This window comes from Miniopterus natalensis, chromosome 6 (assembly GCF_054644295.1).
Source record: "Miniopterus natalensis isolate mMinNat1 chromosome 6, mMinNat1.hap1, whole genome shotgun sequence".
NCBI lineage: Eukaryota > Metazoa > Chordata > Mammalia > Chiroptera > Miniopteridae > Miniopterus > Miniopterus natalensis.
Window position 1 is genome coordinate 72,103,163 of NC_142086.1, and position 23,843 is coordinate 72,127,005.

At 38.6% G+C, this 23,843-nt stretch overlaps 1 protein-coding gene and 1 long non-coding RNA gene across 2 annotated transcripts in view; both read right to left on the reverse strand.

Moving 5' to 3' along the window:
- The window catches only part of MLF1 (myeloid leukemia factor 1), a 31,147-nt gene extending 16,869 nt beyond the window's left edge, over positions 1-14,278 (reverse strand). Inside the window, exon 1 of the mRNA XM_087818355.1 lies at positions 14,172-14,278. Within this exon, the coding sequence (XP_087674481.1) occupies positions 14,172-14,218 (47 nt within the window). The 5' untranslated portion in view covers positions 14,219-14,278. The remainder of the gene's footprint in view (positions 1-14,171) is intronic.
- A 2,347-nt stretch (positions 14,279-16,625) lies between these two features.
- Positions 16,626-19,329, reverse strand: LOC148092946 (uncharacterized). The gene is made up of 2 exons (XR_015714681.1): positions 17,727-19,329; positions 16,626-16,714 (listed from the first exon to the last, which is right to left on the reverse strand). It is a non-coding gene; the product is annotated as an uncharacterized LOC148092946 (long non-coding RNA).
- Between the last annotated feature and the right edge of the window lie 4,514 nt (positions 19,330-23,843).

A 23,843-nucleotide genomic window follows, 5' to 3' on the forward strand; every position in this document is an offset into this window, starting at 1 on the left:
ATTTTGTTCATTATATTCCACATACGAGTGAGATCATGTAATACTTGTCTTTCTCTGGCTGGCTTATTTCACTTAAAATAAACTGATGAACAAATAGATACAAAGATATAGAACCATGGAGCAGTTGGATGAATTTTAGAGGGAAGGTGGGGGTTGGGGGAGAGAGATTAATCAAAGAACTTAGATGCATATATGCATGACCTACGTACACAGACAATAGTGTGGAGAAGGCCTGGTGGGGAAGGCAGGGGTGGATGCCAGGTGGAGGAGATCAATGGGGGGAAAACTGGGACATCTGTAATACTTTCAATAATAAAGATAAATTTTTAAAAAATCCCTGTGTCTATGTCTCTGGAATTTGCATTTTAATAAGTACCTCTGGTGATTTTTAAGCATGTTCAAGTTAAAGAAATAATCCACAGAGGGCAGGGAAAACAGTTTCCAACTGTTCCTGCCAGTCTACATAAAATGGTCTTAGAAGATTGAAATGCTATAAAATACAGCCTATGATTAACCTGGCACTAGTATGCTGAATGGGATTTCTATGACTGATGATTAAGACAGTAATAAAGAACATAAACCTGAATGAGGATGAGCCAAAGAGATTCTGAAAGTGTCAGCTCCTGAAGAAGTATCCACCCAGTGGCAGCATTCTCTCTGCACTAATGGCCTGATTTGCAACTGTTATTTTCTGTTATAATTCAAGGGGACTTTTGAGATCTTTCTTAGGCTACTAAATGATTGCAAAGTTAAAAAATAATTTATGAAATCCATGACAATAAAAACAACTTTCTGTTCCTAATGTAGCAAAGCAGCTTCTGCTGTGATTCCCAGACTCCGCCCCCAAAATCCTTTCCTGATAACTCTTTGAGCTATTGTCTCCTTTCCTTTAGCACTTAAAACAGTCTAAGTCACTTATACTTATGTCCTTTACTTCCTTGTAGCTCTTCACTTTATTTCTTTACAAACCCTTTTTCCTTCCTTTGACTTCTGCATTAAAACTCCAAGAATTCCCCTAACCTTCCAATTATGGAAACCTAAAGTTTCATTCCTTGGGGGGACAAGGTGCTGTTCTGAGCCTCCTTTCATAGTTTATTTTCCCTCTTGTCCTTGACAAAGCTTCCTGAGTTTCACAGATACATTACTGGTGTTTCAAAGTCTTGATTCCTCAGCCTCAGGGCTATCAGGTAGGTCCTAACTTGTGAAGCCCTCGGTGCTGGTTATTCCTAGCCTCTATCACTCTCCTTCCTGTACCCGAAGGAGCTTTGCATATATTTTCTAATTGTGAATGACATTAAAATGTTGAAAAGCAATGCCCCTTAAAAACATACTTTCTCTGGACTTCTATATCTGGACTTCTTTTCCCTGCCCTCTCTGGACTATTTCCTTTAACTGGAACATCTTAATAATAACCAGAGGTACTTATTAAAATGCAGATTCCTGAGACATACACCCAGGGGTTTTTGATTCAGCATATCTGGAGGATTTTAACAAGCATTTTAAGTCACTCGAAAGCAGATATTCCAAGGATAAACACTAATGAATAAACACTAATCTACTCTCAACTATTTTATCAGGAACCTCTAGTTCAATTTCTGCTTGTTTTAATGCAAATGGTACCCATTTATTTAATAAATACTTACTGAATTGCTATGTAAAGGCATTGTGCCAGGCAGTGGAAATAGAGCCCTGACTCTTGGAGGGCTATAGCCAATTTTCAACTACCCATTGGCCAGAAAGTTGTAATACTTTCTAAAGTACTCAGAGTATAAATTACAAATAATGATCAAGTGATTATTGAACATTTGCCCATTTCTATCCTAATAAGTCTCTAAACCTAACATTTCCAACATGTCTTTCCCCCAGACAGCTTTTCCTCTGTAGCTCCATTTTTCTCAAAGGGATGCTATTCTCCAAGTCATCCAAGTTCAAAATTTCAGGAATGGGCTAGAAGTTAGTTGAGTTTTTATCTATCCTGTGCTAGCTCCAAGAGAGGGAAAAGGTGAACTCTGGTTCCAGGGGAAGAATAAAGGAGATGGCAAGTGCTCTAGTTTCATCTCCTTCCATCAGGAAGTTACAGCTGGCTTACTTCTGAATTACCACTGCTTCATCTTCTTACTCTTTCCGTCTTGGGTTCTAACATCTAGTAACTCGAGCACAGTAAAATGAGTAGTCACACATATAAATTGGTTTCGCATCAAACTGAAACAATGGCCATCATACTTAGTGTTAAGAGAAGTCTGATGACAACCTAGTTCTCATTCTTGCTAAGAAATCTATACTTTATTTTTTAATGTACTGAAATTACATTATCATGGGTCCAAGTATAGAATTAAAAAAAAAAAAAGGATGTTATACTGTCAATCCTCAAGTTTCTCTTCTCAATATGGGTTCTAAGGATTTCAGCCTTTCGTTAGATCTAGAAATTATTCTTGTTATTTCTTTCTGTATTTACTATTCTCTTCTTTTTACCTGTTCTTTGTAGAACTTTTAACTCTGTGATTTTGTGCTGCATACTGGAAGAAACTCCTTGGCTCACAGTTCTTTCTTGGTGCTCACCCTCTCTCATTCTTTCCTTTTGGAGACTTCCCCCCACATCTTCCCCTGACTGTGGCTGCACTAAACTCTGTCCCTGGCTCCTAGGTCAGAATGATTTCAAGTCTCCTATCAGGGTTTTAGCCACTCTATATGGCACAAATGGGGATTACCCTCAGGCTAAAATTGTCTTTTCCTTCTTGCAACTCTTGAGTCACCACCTCCAGTGCATGTCTGCTTTTGGTCATTTTCTAGTACCTTCTCTAGAAAGCTGTTTTTGTATTTTATCCTCGGCAAACTGTTATCTTCAGGAGAGTTGGTACAGCTGAATTTCTTTGGCCACACTAGAAATTAAAGTCTCCTAAAGATATTAATTACATTTTCTATAGTCTTTTTTCATTAGTTTTGATTCCTTAAATGCTAGTGTAGCTTCTGTTTTTCATGTTAGTTTTCCTCAAATGTTTGCAATTATTTATATATTTAGAACATGAAAAGAAGATTGATGAATGTCGGAAAATGAATGATTTTAAGTATGTTAAGTGACTTTTATAGATCTGAATTAGGAGGGTGAAGTTGGAATGTGTGCTTATTCCTACAGTGTGGTTCAGTGGCTGAGATGTCCATTTTCCATCTCCTATATTTTGAGGGCTCTCCTTTTATTTAAAAAAATGAAAAAGCTTCTTTAACTTCTTTTTTCTTTCTTTTTATTGTGGTTAAAACACTTACCATGAAATCTACTCTCCCAACAAAAATGTAACGTACATACAGTATTGTTGACTACAGGCACAATGTTATGCACATCTCTGGATCTTATAATTTCCTTGGTTCTCCATTCTGACATGAAGTACAGCAAAGGAGCACCCTGGGAGCATAATCTCTCCTACTAAAAAGGAAGTGAGGGGAGGGCAGAATGGCTGCAAACTTTAATTTTTCCTGTCACATATAGTTATTTTCACTTATCTGCTTTAAAATAGCGACATAACTAGAAAAAAAAATATTGCTGCCAGAAATTATTTGAGCAGATTTGGGGTCCAAAGGGAGATGCAGAATGGGGGGGGGGTATAAAACTTGGATTGACAATCAGTCCATCTCGCTTCCCTTCAATGTGACTTTCCATACTGCAGAGGCTACAAAGCTAAACTTAATCTCCTATATTCCAATGCAGCTAAGGTTCTAGATTTAGGTTCTGCCAATTACAGGCAACAATTTGAGAACTGGAAGGTAGGGCTGCAGCACAGTTTGTATGTAACTATTACTTCTCTTTGTTGGAGGGGCATAGTTTTCCTATAAGTGTTAGCAGAACTCAGGGTGTCTGATCACTAGAGTTTTATGTGTATTGGGGGACAGGCATGGGAAATCCATTTTGCTGGTATGGGTACTAGCAGACGTACCATGGCTTTGGAGCCAGCAGCAGTAGCAGCAGCTTCCCAATTCAGCTATTCCTAGTGTTAGGAGTGGCAGTTGCCCCCTCAGTGGTCTGGATTTGTGATGTGACTTTGGGAATCATTCCTGAGAGTTCAAGCCAGAGTCTGTTTCTTCAGCCACTTAATGCCCTGTGATAAATTTCTTTCTGCTTAAAGTCGCTAGAGTAAATTTTGTTTTCTGCAACTGAACCAATGTAGGTGGGAAGTATACTCACTGTATTTTTGTCAGCTTTGATCCCACTCCAGCACTTCTTAGTTATGACTATTCCAACTCTTTCTATCATTTTTCTTTTAAGTGCCCCTCACTATTTTTTTCTACTATCTTTTCTTTCCCTCAAAGGTTAGACATAAGTTGTTATTATTGGAAGTCAAAGGAAATTTTTTAAAAATTCAAGTTAAAAATAATTAAAATCTTACTATTTGTTAGTCTTCTTTATAAAGGAAATATTATTAAAAATTAAAATAACAGAAAATATTGTCTTCTCTGCTAGAATAGAAGCTTCTTGAAAAAAGGGAACACACCTCTCTTGCTCATTCCTGTCCAAAATTATCCGGCCCCCAGGTGTTTCTTGACTGATGGGAAAACCAACAAAGCATAGGAAGGCTCAATAAACACTTTCCAGAACTTTGTAAGAATTTAAATGGAATATTATGCCACCTTTTAAAAGGGCAAGGCTATTTATGTAGTGATATGGAAGGATTAGCAAGATATATGGTATACCTACATTTGTATTTAAAAATTCATATATATGGGATTGTTTTTAGTTTCCCTTTCTGATAGTTCATTATTGACATATAAAAATGCAACTGATTTCTGGGTATTTATTTTGTATCCTGCTATTTTATTGAATTTATTTATCAGTTCTGGGGAGCAGTATGGAGTTATGTCAAAAAATTAAAAACAGAACTGCCTTATGACCCAGTGATTCCACTTCTGGGAATATATATGAAGAAACCTGAAACACTAACTTGAAAGAATATATGCCACCTCTATGTTTATTGCAGTATTATTTACAATAGCCAAAATTTGGAAGCAGTCCAAGTGTCCATGAGTAGATGAGTGGATAAAAAATGTAGCACATTTACACAATGGAATACTATTTGGCTGTAAAAAAGCAGGATCTCTTACCCTTTGAGACGTCATGGAGGGAACTGGAGAGTATTATGCTAAGTGAAATAAGCCAGTGTGAGAAAGACAAGTACCATATGAGTTCACTCATGTGGAATCTCATAAACAAAATAAGCTAACAAACAAAACAGAAACAGAATACAGAGAACAGGTTGACAGCTGTGAGAGAGGTGGGGGGGTGTGAGGCTGGGTGAAAAAGGCAAGGGGATTAAGCAAAAAAACCCTCAAAACCCTCACAGATACAGACTATGTGATCACCAGAGGTAATTACCAGAATGGTGATTACCAGAAGGAAAGTGAGATGGGGAAAGGTACGAGAGGGTAAAGGAGGTGATAAATGGTGATGGAAGGAGACCTGACATGGAGTGGTGAACACACACAATATACAGATTATGCAATATAGAATTGTACAGCTGAAGCCTATATAATCGTATTAACTGTCACTCCAATAAATTCAATAAATAAAATTTAAAAAGGTTTATAATATATAATTGTAAACAAATTTTAAAAATCATATGTATAAGCTTATAAATGCATAGAAGGAAATCCCAGGAGGCTATGCAGCAATTTGATCACAGTGGCTATATCCTGGGAGGGTCACTAGATAGTTGAGGGCAAAAGGTGGGAGTCCTTTTTTGTGTTTTGTCTTATTTTGTTGAAGGATAGCACATACTGAAAAGTGGCCAGATGGTGTGTACAGCTCAATGAGTTTTCTCCCATTTCAACCATTTTTAAATGTACAGTTCAGTAGTGTTAAGTATATATTCACATTGGTGTGAGGAGGGAGTCTTTCTACCATGTAGTTTTCTGTACCTTTGGAGTTTTTGCCATAGGCATATGTTATATATTCTAAAAACAAACTTTTACAAATGTGATGCCCCTTTGTACTTAATTGCCAGATGTTGGATGTTACTGGATTTTAAATGACTTTTTCATTTTTTTTAAAGCCTTACAGTGCATGTGTAAATATGAAAAATTAAATGGGAAAAAAGTTCTGATTCCAAATCAAATGCAAATGTTCAGTCCAGGCTGTATAAATATGTTTTTCTTTCATAACAGTAATAAAGCTTATTTCGTGGTAACTCCCACTAAAATGCTGTAAAAAAAAATTATGCCTATTTATCTCACTCAGTGAAAAGCCTAAAGTCTATTAGCTTGTCAAATTTTGGTATGCATGGTAAGATGCTACTAAGCTTTATTTTCTAATAAATTCATTATGTCCCAGTTGTCATTAATTAGGCAGTTTTAACAATATGCTAGGGCAGAAACTGCACTCCAAAACAAAAACACTGTAGTTCTGAGGTCTTATTGCCTTTATTAAACTTGAACATAGTATCTGAAAACTGAATGGAAAAATTTGTTATGTAGAATGTTTCAAACAATTAAGTTGATTTTACCATAAATGATGTAAAGGTGAGTGTTTTTAAGTTATCTAAAAGGTTTTTTTGAAACTACTATGGTAAACTAAATTAGATTGCTGCTTTGCAGCTCAGAAACATAATACCTCAGCAGTGAAGTTTTACTAAAAATAAAGAATGAGGTATCAGTAGTTCCAGCAATCACAATCTAGTCTTCTGCTCAGAAAGCAGTGCCATTTCCCAGGTATATCTGAAGATATTACAAAGTATTAAAACAAAAAAACAAAAAGATGAGTATTCTCTAAATAAATCTAATAGGGAGGTTGTATATGATAGTGTCTCCAGATTGTGTTGTTCTACAGATGTTTATTCTTGTACAATATCAATTGTTTTAAAGGAAACTTAAGTAGAAAAAGAAATATAGTTATGAATAACTTAAATGAATAGCAGGTCTTCTGCACACTTTACTGATATGATAATGTTCAATCACCTCTGCCTTAGGACCACTGCCAGTCTGGATGATGCAGAACTACTTTACAACCTGATGGTTGACTAATCCATACTTTTAAATTTTTAACATGTCAGTGCTCTTACTTCTCCATTTGCTCTCCTGCCCCATTTGCTCTCCTGCCATAACCCTCTTGCCCTTTTTTATACCGATCTGCTCTACTTCCAGCCTCCTTCCTGCTTACTGAAAAATTTTATGCAAAATCCTAAAAGGAACATGCTCTCCAGTGAGTGCAGACTGAGAATACTCTTACTGCAAAAGAATAGAAAAATTTCACAGGAGTCCAGAAATTAAATTATTCTTGACCAAATTAGTAACTGAGTCAGAATGAAGAGACTCTAGTTGAGTGCTGGGTATTAACTGGAGAAACACAGTTGTACTAAATTCACTTAGGAAATAAAGACACAAAAGCATTAGGTTTATTTAGATATTATATTTCATATCCTTCCCAATTAAAAACAGACTCTAACATACTAAGGAACAAACAAGTACAGATACTATACATACAATGCAGACAAATATAAATAAGGTAATTTTCCATGAATTCTTGTGGGCTTTTTGTTTCGGATTTTTGTATTACTGATAAAAGTATCAGGCACAGAAAATCTACCATTCTTGGATTTTCCACCCATTAAAAGTTTGAGAATCACTCTTGTAGCAGAATTACAGGTAACCTGCTTTAAGGGGAAATTATATCAATTTAAAAATTAGATGGATCAATGGAACATGACGAGACAGAAAGGAGGGTGTTTTATGTTTTCCCAAATCAAGATCTGAAGATCAAAAGTTACTTTAAAATTAAGGAATAAGAATTTGGTGTATCGCCCTACTTTTTACTTTAAAAAAAACAAAGTTTCAAGTAATTCTAAGATCCTAAGTGAGTTGTCTAAGAAACAATTTCTTTCTAATTCTAATCTCTAAAACTAGATTATTCCAAAGTATTTCATATCTCAATGATAATGCCAGTTGATACCAAGCAATTGGATTTTTGTTAATTTTGTTTGATGTAAATATGGTATTGTGATTATTTAAGAAGATAACAATATTTTTAGTAGATGGATGCATTTGGAAATACATAAGACTAAGATAACAAAAATTCTGGAATGTCCTTTTCAAACACTTTGAAGATGACAGCAGTTATAGCGATGGATATAACTGGTGTAAATTTCAAAATTCTGAGTATTAGGTAAACAGTATTGATATACTGTTACGCTTTTGTAGTATATGTTTAAAACATTCCATAATAAAGTACCTTAAAGAATAAAAAGAAATTAAACTATGTAGAATTAAAGGATTTCACAGCATCTGATACTTTTAAATGAATGAGTCAACAGTCCTCTCGCTGAGAGCTCTACATTCACTGGGAGCGTAGAACATGGGTATGAGTATGGGGATGAAAATGTACATTACTCAAGAAGCCAGTTCACCTCTCCTTGAGATATATGGGTGAGAGTCAACTGCAATGAAGAAAGATACTTCAGGAATATGAGATTTTTGTACTGTGGATAAATAAGTATTAAACAGCTATTATTTTCCTCTAAAAACATAAAATTTACTGAGACTTATTTGTCCAATTACAGTTGTGTTAGAAATTCAGCAACTAAATGTGGCTAATTTAAAATGTTGCCCAGTTTTCTCTTTATTTAAACAGGAGGAGGCATATTTATATGTAGGGCAAATGCTAAAAAAGAAAGCTTTATTTTTTGAGTGACATGACCAAAAGGCTGCCTGTTGGAAAAAGCATTAAGATAAAAGTGGGTTACAGTCTGGCTTTTGCACCTGTCTGAGCCATTCAGGGAGAAACCTGGCTGGACCCTGACATGAGTTCAACTCGTGTCTACCCAGAAAAGCAACTGCTTGGAGACGAGACTAAGGTTTCTCTTGTTCAAGCCTGAATTCTTTTTTATCAAAGCCAAAAATCTCTTATGGTAGTAAACAGTTGTTTTAATATGTTTTTATATTAACTAACAGAGTTTATTTGATCAGGTGAGGAGTTAATAGTTTTTATACATTTCGATCTATTTATACTGTTCTCCTTCGAAAACTAATGTTTCATTCCTTCAGGAAAAATTTCCTTATACTATTATGATGGCCATACTGCCTCTTCCAAGATCAATGACACAAACCACAACCAAACAATGATATTTGGTACTAAATGCATTGTTTCCACAACCAAACAATGATATTTGGTACTAAATGCATTGTTTCGACTCCATATTATTAATCACAAGCTACAAAAAATAAATTGTTGCCCCCTGCCCCCACAAAAAATTTTAACACTCAAATTGATTCTGGGTCTCTTAGGAATAATTTCAATATAAAAGTTTCTTTTTAAGGACTGGTATAGTTTCACTTCAGAATAAGTCCTGTTTTTAAAACTCAAATACAAATATACACATGTATATATCCACATGCACATATATATTTGGGGAGGACAGGTTATAATTTTATTTGGCCTGTATAAGAATATAGATATGTATGCTTCTAAGTAAAATCCATTACATTATTTATTACATAAGGGTATCCGATTGACATGGCAGTCCCACTCATCAGGGGAAATTCCTTCCTTTCACTATATATATAGTAGCAAAAGCTTACCCGGCAGATTGTTATGGTTCTCTTGATCATAAAGAAATGTTCCCTAGTTTCAATGCGGTATATGGGTACATAAAGAAAATACATCAGCCCTAGTCAGTTTGGCTCAGTGGTTAGAGCATCTGCCTAAGGACTGAAAGGTCTCCAGTCAAGGGCATGTGCCTTGGTTGCAGGCTCGATCCCAGACAGTGGTCCAGAGCGTACCCCCAGGAGGCAGCCAATGGATGTCTCTTTCACATCGATGTTTTCTCTCTCTCTCCCCCTTCCACTCTCTCTGAAAAGCAATGGAAAAAATGTCCTTGGGTGAGGACTGAAAAAAAAAAAGAAAATACATCAGGTGATCCAAGTTTTGAAGCTAGTTTTTTTTTGGTTGTTTTTTTTTAAAATATATCTTTATTGATTTCAGAGGGAGGAAAGGAGAGGAAGAGAGAGAGAGATAGAAACATCAATGATGAGAGAGTCATTGATTGGCTGCCTCCTGCATACCCTCGACTGGGGATCAAGCCTGCAACCCGGGCATGTGCTCTGACCGGGAATTGAACCCTGATGGCCTGGATCCTAGGTCAACGCTCAACCGCTGAGCCACACCCGGCCGGGCTGAAGCTAGTTTAATACATGTAACACTCATAAGGAAGTCTTGAGGGCATGGGCCATAACTTCTACAAATTTATGTATGAGTCCACCAGGCTGAGCATATAGTAGAAACCTAAGAAATATTTGAAGATTAAATTACATTATTATAGGCAATTATATTTTCCCAATGATTAGAAGCACAGTTTAAAATGGTGGTATGGCATAAACCTTTGATATTGAAGAGTTATAGAAATCACTATGTCCCCTCCCATCTTACAACTACGCCCCTACTTTTTTGTGGATATTTAGAATGTTTATTGATAGAATTAAGCATCATGATATGATTAGATGCTATCAAATGGCATTCCTTGACCCAGCAACTATGTCATAAACATGTTGTGCTCCTTAACTACTCAATGAACCAAAAAAAATGCTCCAAATTGAGTCTACCTTAGAAATTCTTTCAGTTCAGAGTTTATAGTACTTCATTCTATAAATATATTTTTGTATAAATAAATATGATATTTATAGTATTTCATGAAATATCTATATAAAAATATTTCTGAGAACAGAAAATTTTAAGTGCTAAAACTCACAATAGTTGTTAGGAGTCTTAAAATGGGATCCTGAAAATCAAAACTTTAAATTTTGGCTGAGTACTCTCTCAAGCTATCTTTATTAACTGATTAGAATTAGCATACTAATTAGCACAAACTATATCATCTTGAAGAAGACCTTACCTCAAACTATATGTCTGAAAACAAATATGTCAGTAACTTCAAACATTGTTCACAAAAGCTTATCTAGTAAGGTAATTTTGTCTTATTTCCTGCTATGACAATATTCTCAATCAAGAAAATATCAGTCAGTGTCTTTCTTGTACATGGAATACATTTACTTTCAACTCAGTCAGCGAATATGTCCAAAAAGTGTCCTCCAGGTACCTCCAAAGTGCAAAATAAGTAAAATGGAAAAAAATCTAAATAGAGATTATAGAAATGTAAGTTTTAGCTTCTGTGGAGATAAAGGAGATGGAAAAGGCAACATCCTGTGACTATATACAGTTCTTTGACCAAAGACACATATGGTGCCCTTAATGAAGAGTTAGGTGCCTTAAGGAAATGCTAACAATTTGTGATTAAAAATAAGGCTGATAGATATGCCAACCTCTTCTGAGTCTTTAATGTCTAATAGCTTATCAGTGGTAACACAGCTATTCTTTGTAGACTTGCATGATCAGAATTCCATTGTTCACACTCGTATGTTTCTGTACAAAGTAGAAATTTCCAGATTGTACTAGATATATGTAAGCTTTTATGGTAAATAATCAGTTCTTTTAGGATATAAGATATCAAAATCATTTTAACCTCAAATTAATTTTCCTGCCCATACATATATATTTTTATTTCTCCTCTGGCAAATGCAAATGGGAGGGGAAAGTAGTATTCTTGAGAGAAAACTGCATGCCAGGAAGTACCACCTTTTTTAGCCTTTTGTGTTTTTAACCAAATTACGTGTATTATTTATTTACAAGGTACATATGAAGGTATGCCATAAGTCAATTTGCACCGAAATAACTTCTGCTCAGAAACATAGGAAGCTACATAAAAAAGCTCCAAATACATAATAAAACAAACTTCAGAATATCATTTTTAAACTTTCCCTTTAATTTTCTGATGAAACATTTAATATGTGCTAGTATGTAAAGGTAAGCATTTAAAATGAATATATTTAAATTCAAAGCCACAGATGTTAATTTTTCTTTTAAATCAGATATTTTAAGAGCTTGACAGTTTTACCACAGTATTTTACCAGTCTCAGATTGTTTAATAACTCTAATTTTATGTCCAAGAACATAATTTTCATCTTCTCACTTCTGAATAACTAGTACAGTGATAAAGTGCTTCTATTGATACCCTTGATTCTGAACTATGGATTATTTAGAAAAAAGTAATGTTCAAATTAGAAAGTGCCAACATCAACAGCGGAATCCACTGAATGCAGTTCAATTTCTTTCAGCGACACATACCAGATTAACGACAAGACAGAGAGCAGGGAACACCAGATTATCATTACACAATATCTACTGAAAACTTTCTACGTCTGAGACATAAAACTACCCGCTAGGGAACCCAGTGACCAGAAACATAATGTTAGCAAAAAGAGGTAATGTTTATACAGAAAATGGCATGAATTCCTTATGTTTGACCTATACTAAGTAATGGATACTCATTTTGTTTGAGTTTGGGGTAAAAAGGGGTAGGTCAAATTAGATTACTTGAAATAAATATAAACTCATATTCTTTTCCTTTCTAACCTCCTCAAAGTATGTTTACTCTCTATATAGACAATTGTTGAGCAAAGGCATTATAAGCATGAATCAGTTTTGCAAAGTTAATTATAATAATTTTACCCTAAATTTTTATGCTCTAGCTGCCTACATTTGAAGACAGCTACAGAGAATAGTGGCTGAAAGACTTACTGACAAGGTAGCTGATAGTCCTCTCCATCCTCAGCATGGGAAAATTGTTCTTTGAGGCCTGCCTACTATTTGTAGTCTGTTACTATTTCTGACCCTGACTCTTGGGTTCATTGCCTTTGCTCAAAAAGGGTCACCCAAGAGTTTAAATTACACTTTTGCTAGACACCTTAAAGCAGGTACTAATTATACATTCACAGTTTACTTAAGGCCATTGCTCTTTTTGATATAATCAAGGACATAATACAACAGAAAAGTTGTCTACCATAATCTACTTAACCCATTGTACTGATGTCACAATTTCATAATTCAACAGCTCAACTAAGCTATGGATATATTTAGTACCTACTCTCAGAGGCTTTTAAAAGAGCAAATCATAACATAAAATTTGAAATTTGTTAAGGTGACACTGATTGTAAATGTCCCAACAGCTTTTAAACAAGCAAACTAAAACAGCATAATCAATTTGCCTGAGTCCACATACACCTTAATTTTAACGAATAACCTTTAGTATGAAGTATTAATAATTTTCTTTTATATTACTCATTTTATCTATTCTACTGTTAATTATTCTCTCAATTATTATTTTGATGTTACGTGGTTTTACAACAGAACACGTTTAAGTCAATATTTTCCTTTAAAAAAAATCTAGCAAACTTTCAACATTTAACCTTTAAAAAAAAAAAAAAGGTCCCTAAATTGCTTAGAGAGAGATCAGGTGAAATTAGGATACCGAATCAAAATTCAAACTGATTTTTAAAAACCAGAGAACTGGACCATCCTGGAACGAGGCGTTTCTGACCGTGGTCCTCCCGGGCATCACATCACTCCCCTCGGGCCGGCTCACGGGGCTGGCGGGGTTACCGGCGGCGCTAAACGCCCCGCGTGGGCTCCGACAGAAAGCGGGGCCCTCCGCAACGAGGCCGGCTGGGCGACGAAGCCCAGAGAACACACCGCACGGGCAACTTCAGGCCGGGGAGGCGGGAGGCGGCACAACTCCCCGCCGTCGTGCCCCGCAAGCCCTCAGTGAGGACAGCGCCGTTTAAAACCGCCCCCTTTCGGAGCGCCGCCGTCCCGCGCGCCTCGCCTCACACCTCCCGGAGTTAAGGCCGTGCGGGGAGGGCCCCGCGAGCCTGCGGAACTCGCTACTGGCTCCACCCGGACGGCCGTTACCAGCGCCAGGCAGCCACCCGCGGAGCCCCCGCGGCTGCGAAGCCCTCACGCCGACGGCGGAAGGCGAGGGGCGCGCCCCGCTCACCTCACGGCCCCGGGTCCTCCTCTCCCTCTCCCTCTCCCGCGCCCCAAGTCCTTTCCCCTCCCAGCCCCCCAACTCTTCTCGGACCCAAACCCTCCTGCTTCACTCCACGCCCCTAAATCCTCCCCCTTCCGCACACCCCGAAGCCCTCGTCTCCCTTCCTTCTCACGTCCCCAACGCTCCGCTTCCTCAAACCGCCTCCCGGAGTCCCCCGAAAGCCCTCTCACCCTCCAAAACTCGCTCTTCCCCCTTAAAATAGCTCCCTGCGAATCCCAAATCCCCGCGCGGCCGCGGGCTGCGGGCGCCGACACTCACGAGAAGAAGGGGTCATCCTCAAAACCGTTGTTCAGCATCCGGAACATCCTGGCTGCGTCTCCGGCCCGCGGGCGCGGACGGGTGGGAGCCCGAGGTCACTCGCCGCAGCCGCTCCTGGAGCCCGCCCGCCCCGCACTGCCGTTGCTCGCCGCCCGGTTGCGAAGGCGGTGCCCGCCCGGAGAGGCGGCGCGTGAGGCAGAGCTGCTTTCCCATTGGACGGTGGTCTCCTGACGTCACAAAGACGAGGCGGGGACAATGCGCCGCTGCCATGACAACTGGGATCAACAAAGAGGTGAGAGAGTTCGGCCTCGCGCCAGCCAGGCGACTCTTATTCAGCTCCCGAGGGACCAGATAGCCCGAGTCTCTTTTCAGCAAAGTGGAGATGGGTCAAGATTTGGGGCTAGATGGCATCCAAAGACCCATTCACCCGCCACATTTTGTGACCCACACGAGGGAGCCATATATCCGGAACAGTCTGTGGTAGTTGGTCAAAGCTGTGCACAAATAATGAGGAAAAAAATGTGCAAAAAGTGTTTGGGTAGAGTTGGTAAATAGTGCGCTCAGTGCTTGAAGGAAATGGGATGGGTGAGGCCTCTCACATTTCAACAAACTTACTTGCCTTTTGTAAATCTAAAACTCAAACAGTACATCCCAAAGTGGGAAATGCTTAAGTTACAGGTGCACATGGCTGGGTGGCTCACTTGGTTGGAGCATTCTCCCTACACCAAAAGGTTGCAGGTTCGATACCTGGTGGGGGCGCCTACGGGAGGCAACCAATCGATGTTTCTGTTTCTCTCTCACATGGGTATCTCTCTCTCCCCCTTCCTCTCTAAAATTAATAAAAACATATGAGGATTTAAAAAATTGAGAAAATTGCTTTCTTTTCAGTCCTCTTTCCAGTCTCTATTTCAGGGAGCAAGTGTCACTTTGATGCTGGCAGGTCCTCAACACTTCTCCACGGTTCCTTAACCTAACAGAGCAGGACTCAGGCACAAAGTTTGCAGCCAGCAACCCTGTCCAACTAGGGTACATATAATTGTTTTAATTATATTATATATGCGACTCTTCTTTTTATGGCAAGTGAAACTGGTTTTAAATTTAAAGCACACATTAATAGCTAGTCTTTAAAATTTTAAGTGAAAAGTGAACTAATTTAAAAAAACAGTACCTGTGGAATTTGAACATGGGGGTAGAGATATCATATTATTGAGTTTCGAAAAACACTGTCCTGAGGCCTTCCAGGAACCTAGAGGCCGGTGGAGGAGAAGATAGAAGAGAGGGCATTAAACAAAGAATAAGACTGGAAGAAGAGAGAAAATGCACCATGCATGTCCCTGAACCTCTCTCGGGTGCTTTTCTGTGGAGATAGAGGGCCATCTTTGGCTCCACAGAGCTCCCTGGGATGGAGCCAGAGGTGGCACTCAGCCAGCATGCAGAAGCGTGCAGGGCCTGATTTGGAGGTGGCAGGAGTACTCAGGGGTTATTTTGGGAGCCAGGAATTTAATCCTTTGGACTTTTACCTCCCCACCTTTAGCCAAGTTCTCTGGTAGCCTCCTTTTTCTGAGATGGGGGGCCTGAGGTAGGGCAGACTTCACAGCCCATGGGAAGATAGTATAGCTCTTCCAGGGAAGAGGGTATTTTCTTCTGGCCTCAGAAGGAAGCTCAGGAAGCATATACATATAAGGACATTTCTAAATTAGTTTCAAGGCAAAAAAAAAAATTGTTTTAGAAGACCTGAATTATTTACTCTTTAAAATAGCACGACGCAAGATGTTAAGTGAGAATATATTCAAATCAATTCAATTTTCCAAATACTGAGTGCCTAACCTATTCAGGCACTGGTCTAGACACTGTGGCATTGGTGAACAAAACAAAAAAAAATCCCTGTTCCTGGAGTGTATATTCTTATGAGAGCAGAATGAAAATAAAGGACATAGAAAGTAGTATGTTAAAAGGTGATAGATGTTAGGGGGAAAATCTGAGCAGGGTAAGGGAGATGGAAGTATGCAATTAATTATAAGTAGGGAGTTCTGTGTAGGCCTCATTAAGAAGGCAAATTTGAGCAGGGCATTCCAGGCCAGTACAAAGGCCCTGAGGTAGCATGTGTTTGGTGTATATGATGTAGTCTATTCACATGTCCGGGAGCTTGCCTTCAGAGGAATGACACAAGCCAAGCAAAGAGAAAATTACCTATTAGGCTAATAGCTCCTGCTTGTACTTCCTTGTTCCAGGCATTGCATTAAGTGCTTTACATACATTTTCTCATTAAATCCTTGTAACAACCCTGTATACTATAAAATGTTTATTCCCACATTACATATGGAAAAACAGACCCAGAGAAATTTGGTGATCCATTCAAATTCAAAAGTCAGTCCAAACCCAGATTAGTCCTAGTCCAAAATTTATATTCTTTCTACCACCCAACTTTGCCTCCCTATAAAAATCAAATTAACCATTTACTGAGCAACTCTATGTACTAGGTAATTTTAGATATATAATCTACAACCACACTACAACTTACGGTTTATTTGGAAGGTCATTGACTAAGGAGAGAACAGAGAAAAGCATGAAACCTAAGTCAACCCTACAACTCTATTAAAAACACCAAGAGTTCAAAATGTCAATGAGTCCTCTTTTCTTTATTCATGAATTCACTAAATATTTATTAAGGCCCAATTATATCCCAGGGAAAATTCTAGGTATCAAGGATACAAAACTCTTTGGCCTCTTGGAGCTTACATTCTAGCAGACTGCTCTTTCACTAGCCAATTCTGCAATCACCCTTGTTACAGCACTTCGGAATTTTCCAAATGCTTTTGAAGACATTATCTCAAGTGCCCAAGAAGAAATAAACAGGCTCTTGAGCGCTAGACTCTCAGACTTAAATATAGCTCTGCAGAGCCATGGGTGTTAGGCCATTATAAACACCATTACTTCGGTTAATTTCAATGGGTCTAGGGTTTCATTGTCCTAATCCCTTTGTCTTAAACTGTGAAGAGGTGGTCTGAAAGTGAGACATCACAGCAAATTCACAGGGTGCAGGATGGGACATTTAAAATTTTTGTGAGAAACGACATCTGTTGGACACTGTACAAACTACTAGCTTGACATAGTTCACATATTTCAATATTAAATTGTGCTATACTTCTTTAGATGATGTCATCTTTGGAAAGCTAGGTTTTTAGAAGTTGAGATGATGAAGCCCTGGCTGGGAAGCTCAGCTGGATAGAGTATCATCCAGATACACCAAGGTTTGGGGTTCAATCCCCTGTCAGGGCATATATAAGAATCAAACAATGAATGCATAAAAAAGTGGAACAAGAAATCAATGTTTTTCTCTCTCTCTCTCTCAAATCAATAAAAAAAGTTGATTAATTAGAGAACTTATATGCTAATATGAATAACCTATGGACACAGACATTGGTATGGGGATGGCCTGGGGGTGGGGTGGATGCAGGGTGGAGGGGATCAATGGGGGAAAAAGGGGACATCTGTAATACTTTCAACAATAAAGATAAAATTTTTTAAAAAGTTGATATGATGAAAAGGAAATACCTTGTGAAAATCAATGTGGAACAGGAAATGCTGGTGGCAGAATTCAATGTTTCCAAAGCCTGAGTAGAGCTGCGCTAGACCAGCACACATTCATTAGTAAGTGTGATTATTTAAGAATGATATAAGAATGTTTTTCTTTTGACTTATGTGTATTTTTTTACAAGGTTACTGAGTACTTAGAACATAAATACTTAAGCTGTTTGGAACTTCCTACATAATAAACAGAACTATTCAGTGTTTCTTTGGTCCTAGGGGCACAGTGAAAATATTACCGAAGCACTTATAGTTTGGGGACCCCTGTCCTAATCCCATGATATTTCTCTTTTTCAAATTAATTTTTTAAAATTTAAAGTTGTATTATGAATCCATTTTCTCTAAAAGGTACGATTCATTTTCTTTTTAGTGTTTAACGTCTCTCCAGCTAGCTGTATTACCAGTCCTCTCACAAGGTTGTGTTATCCCCTTGTGAAAGATGGGGAAAGGTGCATAGTAATTAAATGACTTAGCTAATAAGAGCATAGGTCCCACGATCTTCGAACTCCCTGTCAGGGCTGCCTCTAGTCCATATGTCATCTTTGTTCAACTAGGAACAGGTGCCTTTTTCAAGCTGCTTTCATTAATGGGAAAAATTGTTTAATAAATATACAAATCAACAATGTGGCTTCAGCCCCTGGGGTGGGGTCCTAACATTCAGGTGGCAGGAGAGTTGGTAGGAGAGAAGCAGAGGAATGTTCTTTTCTAGTGAGAAAGGCCAGAGAGGAAGGAGATGCTAGGAAAACTGGGAGGAAGTGAGGACCCGCTGTAGGGACAGGGATGAGCCAAAGATTATATTATTGTTAATAAGTATGGGCAAAACTTTCCACCTTTCCCACATTTCTTGGATATAAAGCTTTGAGGCTTGGATACTTTGCATCAAGTGTCATGATTTTTTTAAAAATAAAGACGTAGATAAGTGCTCACTTCCATGTAGTGATAGTTTTCATTTCAAAAGTGTCTACCAAGATTTTCACAAACTTTATCCTAGTTCTCTCAGTAACCCTGTGGAGAGGCATCATCTCCACTTCCTGGTGAGAACCCAGCGATTCAGGGGGGTGGAGTGACTTGTTTGCCAGGATCCTCTAGCTGGTGACTAGCAGACCAGGGATTCGGATCCAGACCTGACCATGTCATGGCCTTTTCTGTCTCACTGCACCCACAGTAAGGTCTCATAACGAAAAAGGACCTGATGGTGTGAAATTATAATAGACACGAAGCTGTCAGGACCATCCAAACTTGGACACAGATTGTGAGGTTTAAGTACATAAAGAGGTTTTTGAACCTTCCTGAAAAACAAACAACAAAAATGTTCTTTACTGAATAAAATCAAGGCTATTACGTCAAAGACAAAGAATTTGAATGGCAGTATAAAATACAAACATGTTACTTTCTTTAGGCAACAAAACTCAGACTTCCAATAAGGCCCATAATGGAGCCACGTATAGTAGATGAAAATCCACAGCTAAAGCCTGATTAGTTTTTCAAATTTATTTTTAAACTGAGGTATAATTTAAATTTGGTGAAGTCCACTAATCTTAAGTGTACAGCTCAATATATTTTTACAGATGAATAAACTTACGCAAACACCACCCAGCTGAAGATATAAAGCATTTCCAAAATACCCCAGAAAATTCCCTCAGGCTCCCTCCCAGTTGGTCTCTTGCAAAGCTGACCAGTATTCTGAGACTTGCTTCTCTTGCCTAAACTTTGTCTGCAAAATTCATTCATATTGTTGCATTGAGCAAGAGTTTATTCTTTTTCATTTCTGTATAGTGTTTAATTACATGAATTTACCACAAGTAATTTGCCCATCCACTGCTGATAGATTTTGGACATTTTTTTTTTTTTTTGCTTTTAAGACTAAAGCTCTATGACCATTTTTTGCATGCCTTGATTAGTTTTAAAAATCAATCTAACATTCAGCTATTTTAAATCTTTATTGCCAGTGAGATTCAAAAACCTTTTTTCTGCAGACTTCATAAGGAGGATTTTCTTATTGAGTCAACACTTTGATGTTTGTGACTGCCTGTATTTCTTTTGTGTATGGAATAGGAGAAACACTTTGTTGCTTCTCTAAAAAAATGATTAATTTTAGAATCACAGAGCCTAAAACAAGTTGAATAGGAGAAAGCATTCTTAAGAAATACTGTTGAGGTCATCTGCCTCAGGAACCCTTTGATGTGACTAATGCATTATTTTAAGTTATTTTTAAATCTCCGATAAGATTTGGAAAGAATTCAAGCTGTGGGTGGATGTCCCACTGCAAAGGCAATCATTTGAGAAGTCTGTCTAGGGAATGAGAAAATTATTTTGTAAAACATTAAGAACTTTGAATGCCTTCATCCCTTTGTCATATGCTTAGGTGCTTTTACTATTTGAAATGGAAGGAAAAATCTGCTTCTACCTTAGAAGAGCTGTTCTTAATTTCAAGGGCATGCAAGTTTTAATACTATCTGGGGCGTATATTTTAGGGTAACAAAATAAAGGGGCAACAGGGAGAGAGTAATGAGTGGCTCCAAGCTATACCCTGTTTCCTTTTCATTCATTTCTCTTCAGACCTGGAAACAGCCTCCAGCAAGGCTCGTACTACTGAATGGCGCTTGCAACCTGTTGGGGGAAACTGAGGCAGCCAAAGCCCAGGGTCGCTGGCTGGCAGGAGAATGCTGTGGTCTGCTGTGCATTTTTCCTAATAAAAGCTAAGGCATGCTATGTGCTAGGCACATTGATTCACAACAGTTCCATTAACATTTTACAAAAGCAAATACAGGCTTTAGAGAGTCATGCAACTTGTCTAAGGACATATTGCTAGGGAGAGAAAAGTTGGGATTAGAAGCCAGGCTGTCTGGCTGAAGAATCTGGGCCCTTAATACACCGGGTATAACCCCTGCTGCCCCACTTCACACAGACCAGATGTCTCCTTTCCCTCCCTTTGAGGGTGAGATTTTACTTAGAGCTGGAGTCAGAAACACAAACACCAGGAAAAGGCACACAAGTAATAAAGGTGAGGGATAAGTAAGATGATAAGAATTAGTAATAATCAAAATAACAAACATTTATTGAGTTTCCGTGTGACAGGCACTGTTCCAGGGGCTTCCCATGTTTTAATTCCCTTAATCCCTCCAAACAATCTCATGAGATAGACACTATTATGATGTCCATTTGACAGGAGAGGAAGCTAAGGTCAGAGAATTGAAAATTCTTGCTCAAGGTCGCACGTCCTGGAATGGAGCCCCCCCCCCCCAGGAGACAGGCCGAGAGCCTGCAGTCTTCTCCCCCTGCTGCCTGGGGCACTGGAGGGGGCCTGACTCCAGCAAAGGGGGCTATTGCTATTCAGCTCCAGGTGGCTGCCCTGCAGAAATGCATGCCCACTGGTAATATGGAGTTTCACATGATATCTCCCAATATTTTAAAGTTAGCAATTAATTAAAAACAAAATACCTGAGCAGGCCAAACAAAACAAGCCTCTGGGCTGAATCTGGCCCACAGGCTTTGAGCCTGTGATCCAGTTACTGAGAGTGTGAGTTTTCATGACCTGAAAGGACACCTGAGCCCAGTGCCCAGTAACATCCACGTATTGGCTCCTGAGTGTAATTCAAATCTGTGTTGATGGAGAGCCCTGTGATGTGAGAGCTGGGACGTGCCCTGGTTCCTAGCAGAAGGCCTTTGTGAGTGGACACGGCCACTACCTCATCGCTGGCTGTCTGTATCTTACAGTCCCAGGGCCATTAGGCAGTAGTTCTACTTGTGCAGGATATTTAGATTAAGGACTACTGTTTTTACCTGATTTGCAGAAGTTTAGCACAGGTTTATCTGGTTCTGCGTATTCTACCACCTTTCTAATTCTGTTCGGTCTTAACGTGGGTCTGAATCATCTTGGCTGGCCTCTAAAGGGCTTGTGTCCCATTTGTATTTGCTGAACACTGTTTTCCCTGTATAGCTTTGGGAATATGAGCCACTAATAATGTATGCCATAGAATATCAAAATCCTATTTATCCATATAAACACAACTTGCTAAGCTCAGTGTGGCTGAATGCTGCCCAGACTGTTTTTCCCCTTAATATTTGACACTTGCTTACTTGCTCTGTGTTTTGTCGCCCACCAGCATGAACAGGAGAGCCATAGGTTTTAAGCAAAAAGTTACTAGGCAACATGTTTAGAATTTCATTTCTTTTCTTCCATTGTTTCCCCTTCAAACGTTTAGATTTATACTGGGCCTGTACTCTAGGTTCTTGGGGAAATTGTTTAAGTGTTATATTAGTTTCTTAAGGCTGTTAAGAGAGCACCACAAACTGGGTGGCTTTATCACCAGAAATGTTCTCTCTCAGCTCTGGAGGTTAGAAGTCCAGCCGTGGGCAGGGCCACGCCCCTCCGAAGGCTCTAGGGAAGAATTCGTCCTGGCCTCTTCCTAGCGGACAACCTTCGGTGTTCACTGGCTCGTCCCTTTATCCCTCCAATCTCTGCCTCTGTCATCAGTCATCACGTGGCCTTTTCCCTTGTGTGTCTCGGAATTCCAATCTCCCTCTCTTATAAAGACACCAGTCCCTGGATTTGGGGCCCACTCTAATCCAGTATGACCTCATCTTAACTAGGTTACATCTGCAAGGATCCTTTCAAATAAGGTCACATTCCCAGGCTCCTGGGAGATATGAATTTGAGGGTTACACTACTCAGCCCAGTGCACGCACCTGTTAGTAACTTATACAAAAATAATAAGAATAGGTACCGAACAAAATTTTCAAAATTAATCATTATATAAGCCAACAATCATGGCAAGCTAGAAAGTATAATTTTACAGAATTTCATTACTTCACAGTGTGCACTTTGGAAATTAACTTCATTCTTTGTAATTTCTTCCTGCCTTCTCTACTCTCACTCTCGCCTTTGCCCCATTTTCTTCACTGACTTGTTGAAATTTCTCTTTTATCTGGTCATATTCTATGAATATGTGTTTATAAGACATTTGATACTTTTCCAGAACAAAGGATGGTAGAAATAAACCAATAAAATAACCACCATTAATTTGATGGTAGTGTTGAGATGTTAGCCTCCATTTGAGACCAAACTCATTATGAGATGCTTTCTAACATGATAAAATGCCAGTGTAGATCGCAGAGTGATGTCTCTAATTGCCTAGACCTTTCTACATCAGGTATCTGCATGAGTTATAACTCTTTATGAAGATAAAAAGGCTGCTGCAAGAAATCACCCCAGTGCTGTGAGGGCTGTCAGACTGGAGGGCATCTCAAATGAGATTAATGATGTCTGCCTTAATATGAAAAAAGATTTAGCATAGCCTAGATTATGGATTCTACAGAAACCTGCCAGCACTCATTTATTTGGAATAAATATTATTTTTAATTAAAGTCCTAAGGTGGGTTATTCCTGAACTAATGAGATCTACAGTGATTTCCTTTAGGAATTAATTTACTTTCTTAATTCTCAGTCATTTTGATGATTACAGCTCATTCAATCTTACTCATGGTAGTTAGCTTTATAGGACATGCCGATTTCTAGCTAAAGGCGCTAAATAACCCTGTATTTGTTTTTACACAGCGCTTTCATTTTCTAATTATATTTATCACTTAATCCAAATATTTTTATAGATTCGTCTGTCCAACTTACATGTATGTGGTGATTGGTTTTATAAAATAAGATCATTCACAAGAGTATAATTTTCATTCTAAGTGAACAGAGAATGTCAAATCAGAAAATTATAGCATTACTGTTTTTAACTTTTAGAAAAAATTGATTCTGGTTCTTTGCTAGGCATTAGGCTGAGTGTTTTATACATGTAAACTCTAATCCACAAAGGACCTCGGCAAGATAAGGATTACTGTTCCTGTGGCATAAAAGAACTATTGGATTATTCTCATAGGTTCTGAGGGCAAGGATTTTAGACAGGGAAATGAAGATGGCATGTCTCTAAGGGCCTCAGCTAGGGAGACTGTGGCTGGAGGAGTCTTCACTCACAGGCTGGTTATTGACTGGAACCTCGGTTGGGGCTGTCAGCCAACACCAACGTGCAGACTCTCCCTATTGCCTGGGTTTTCTTACAATGGGGCAGCCTGAGTAGTCATCTG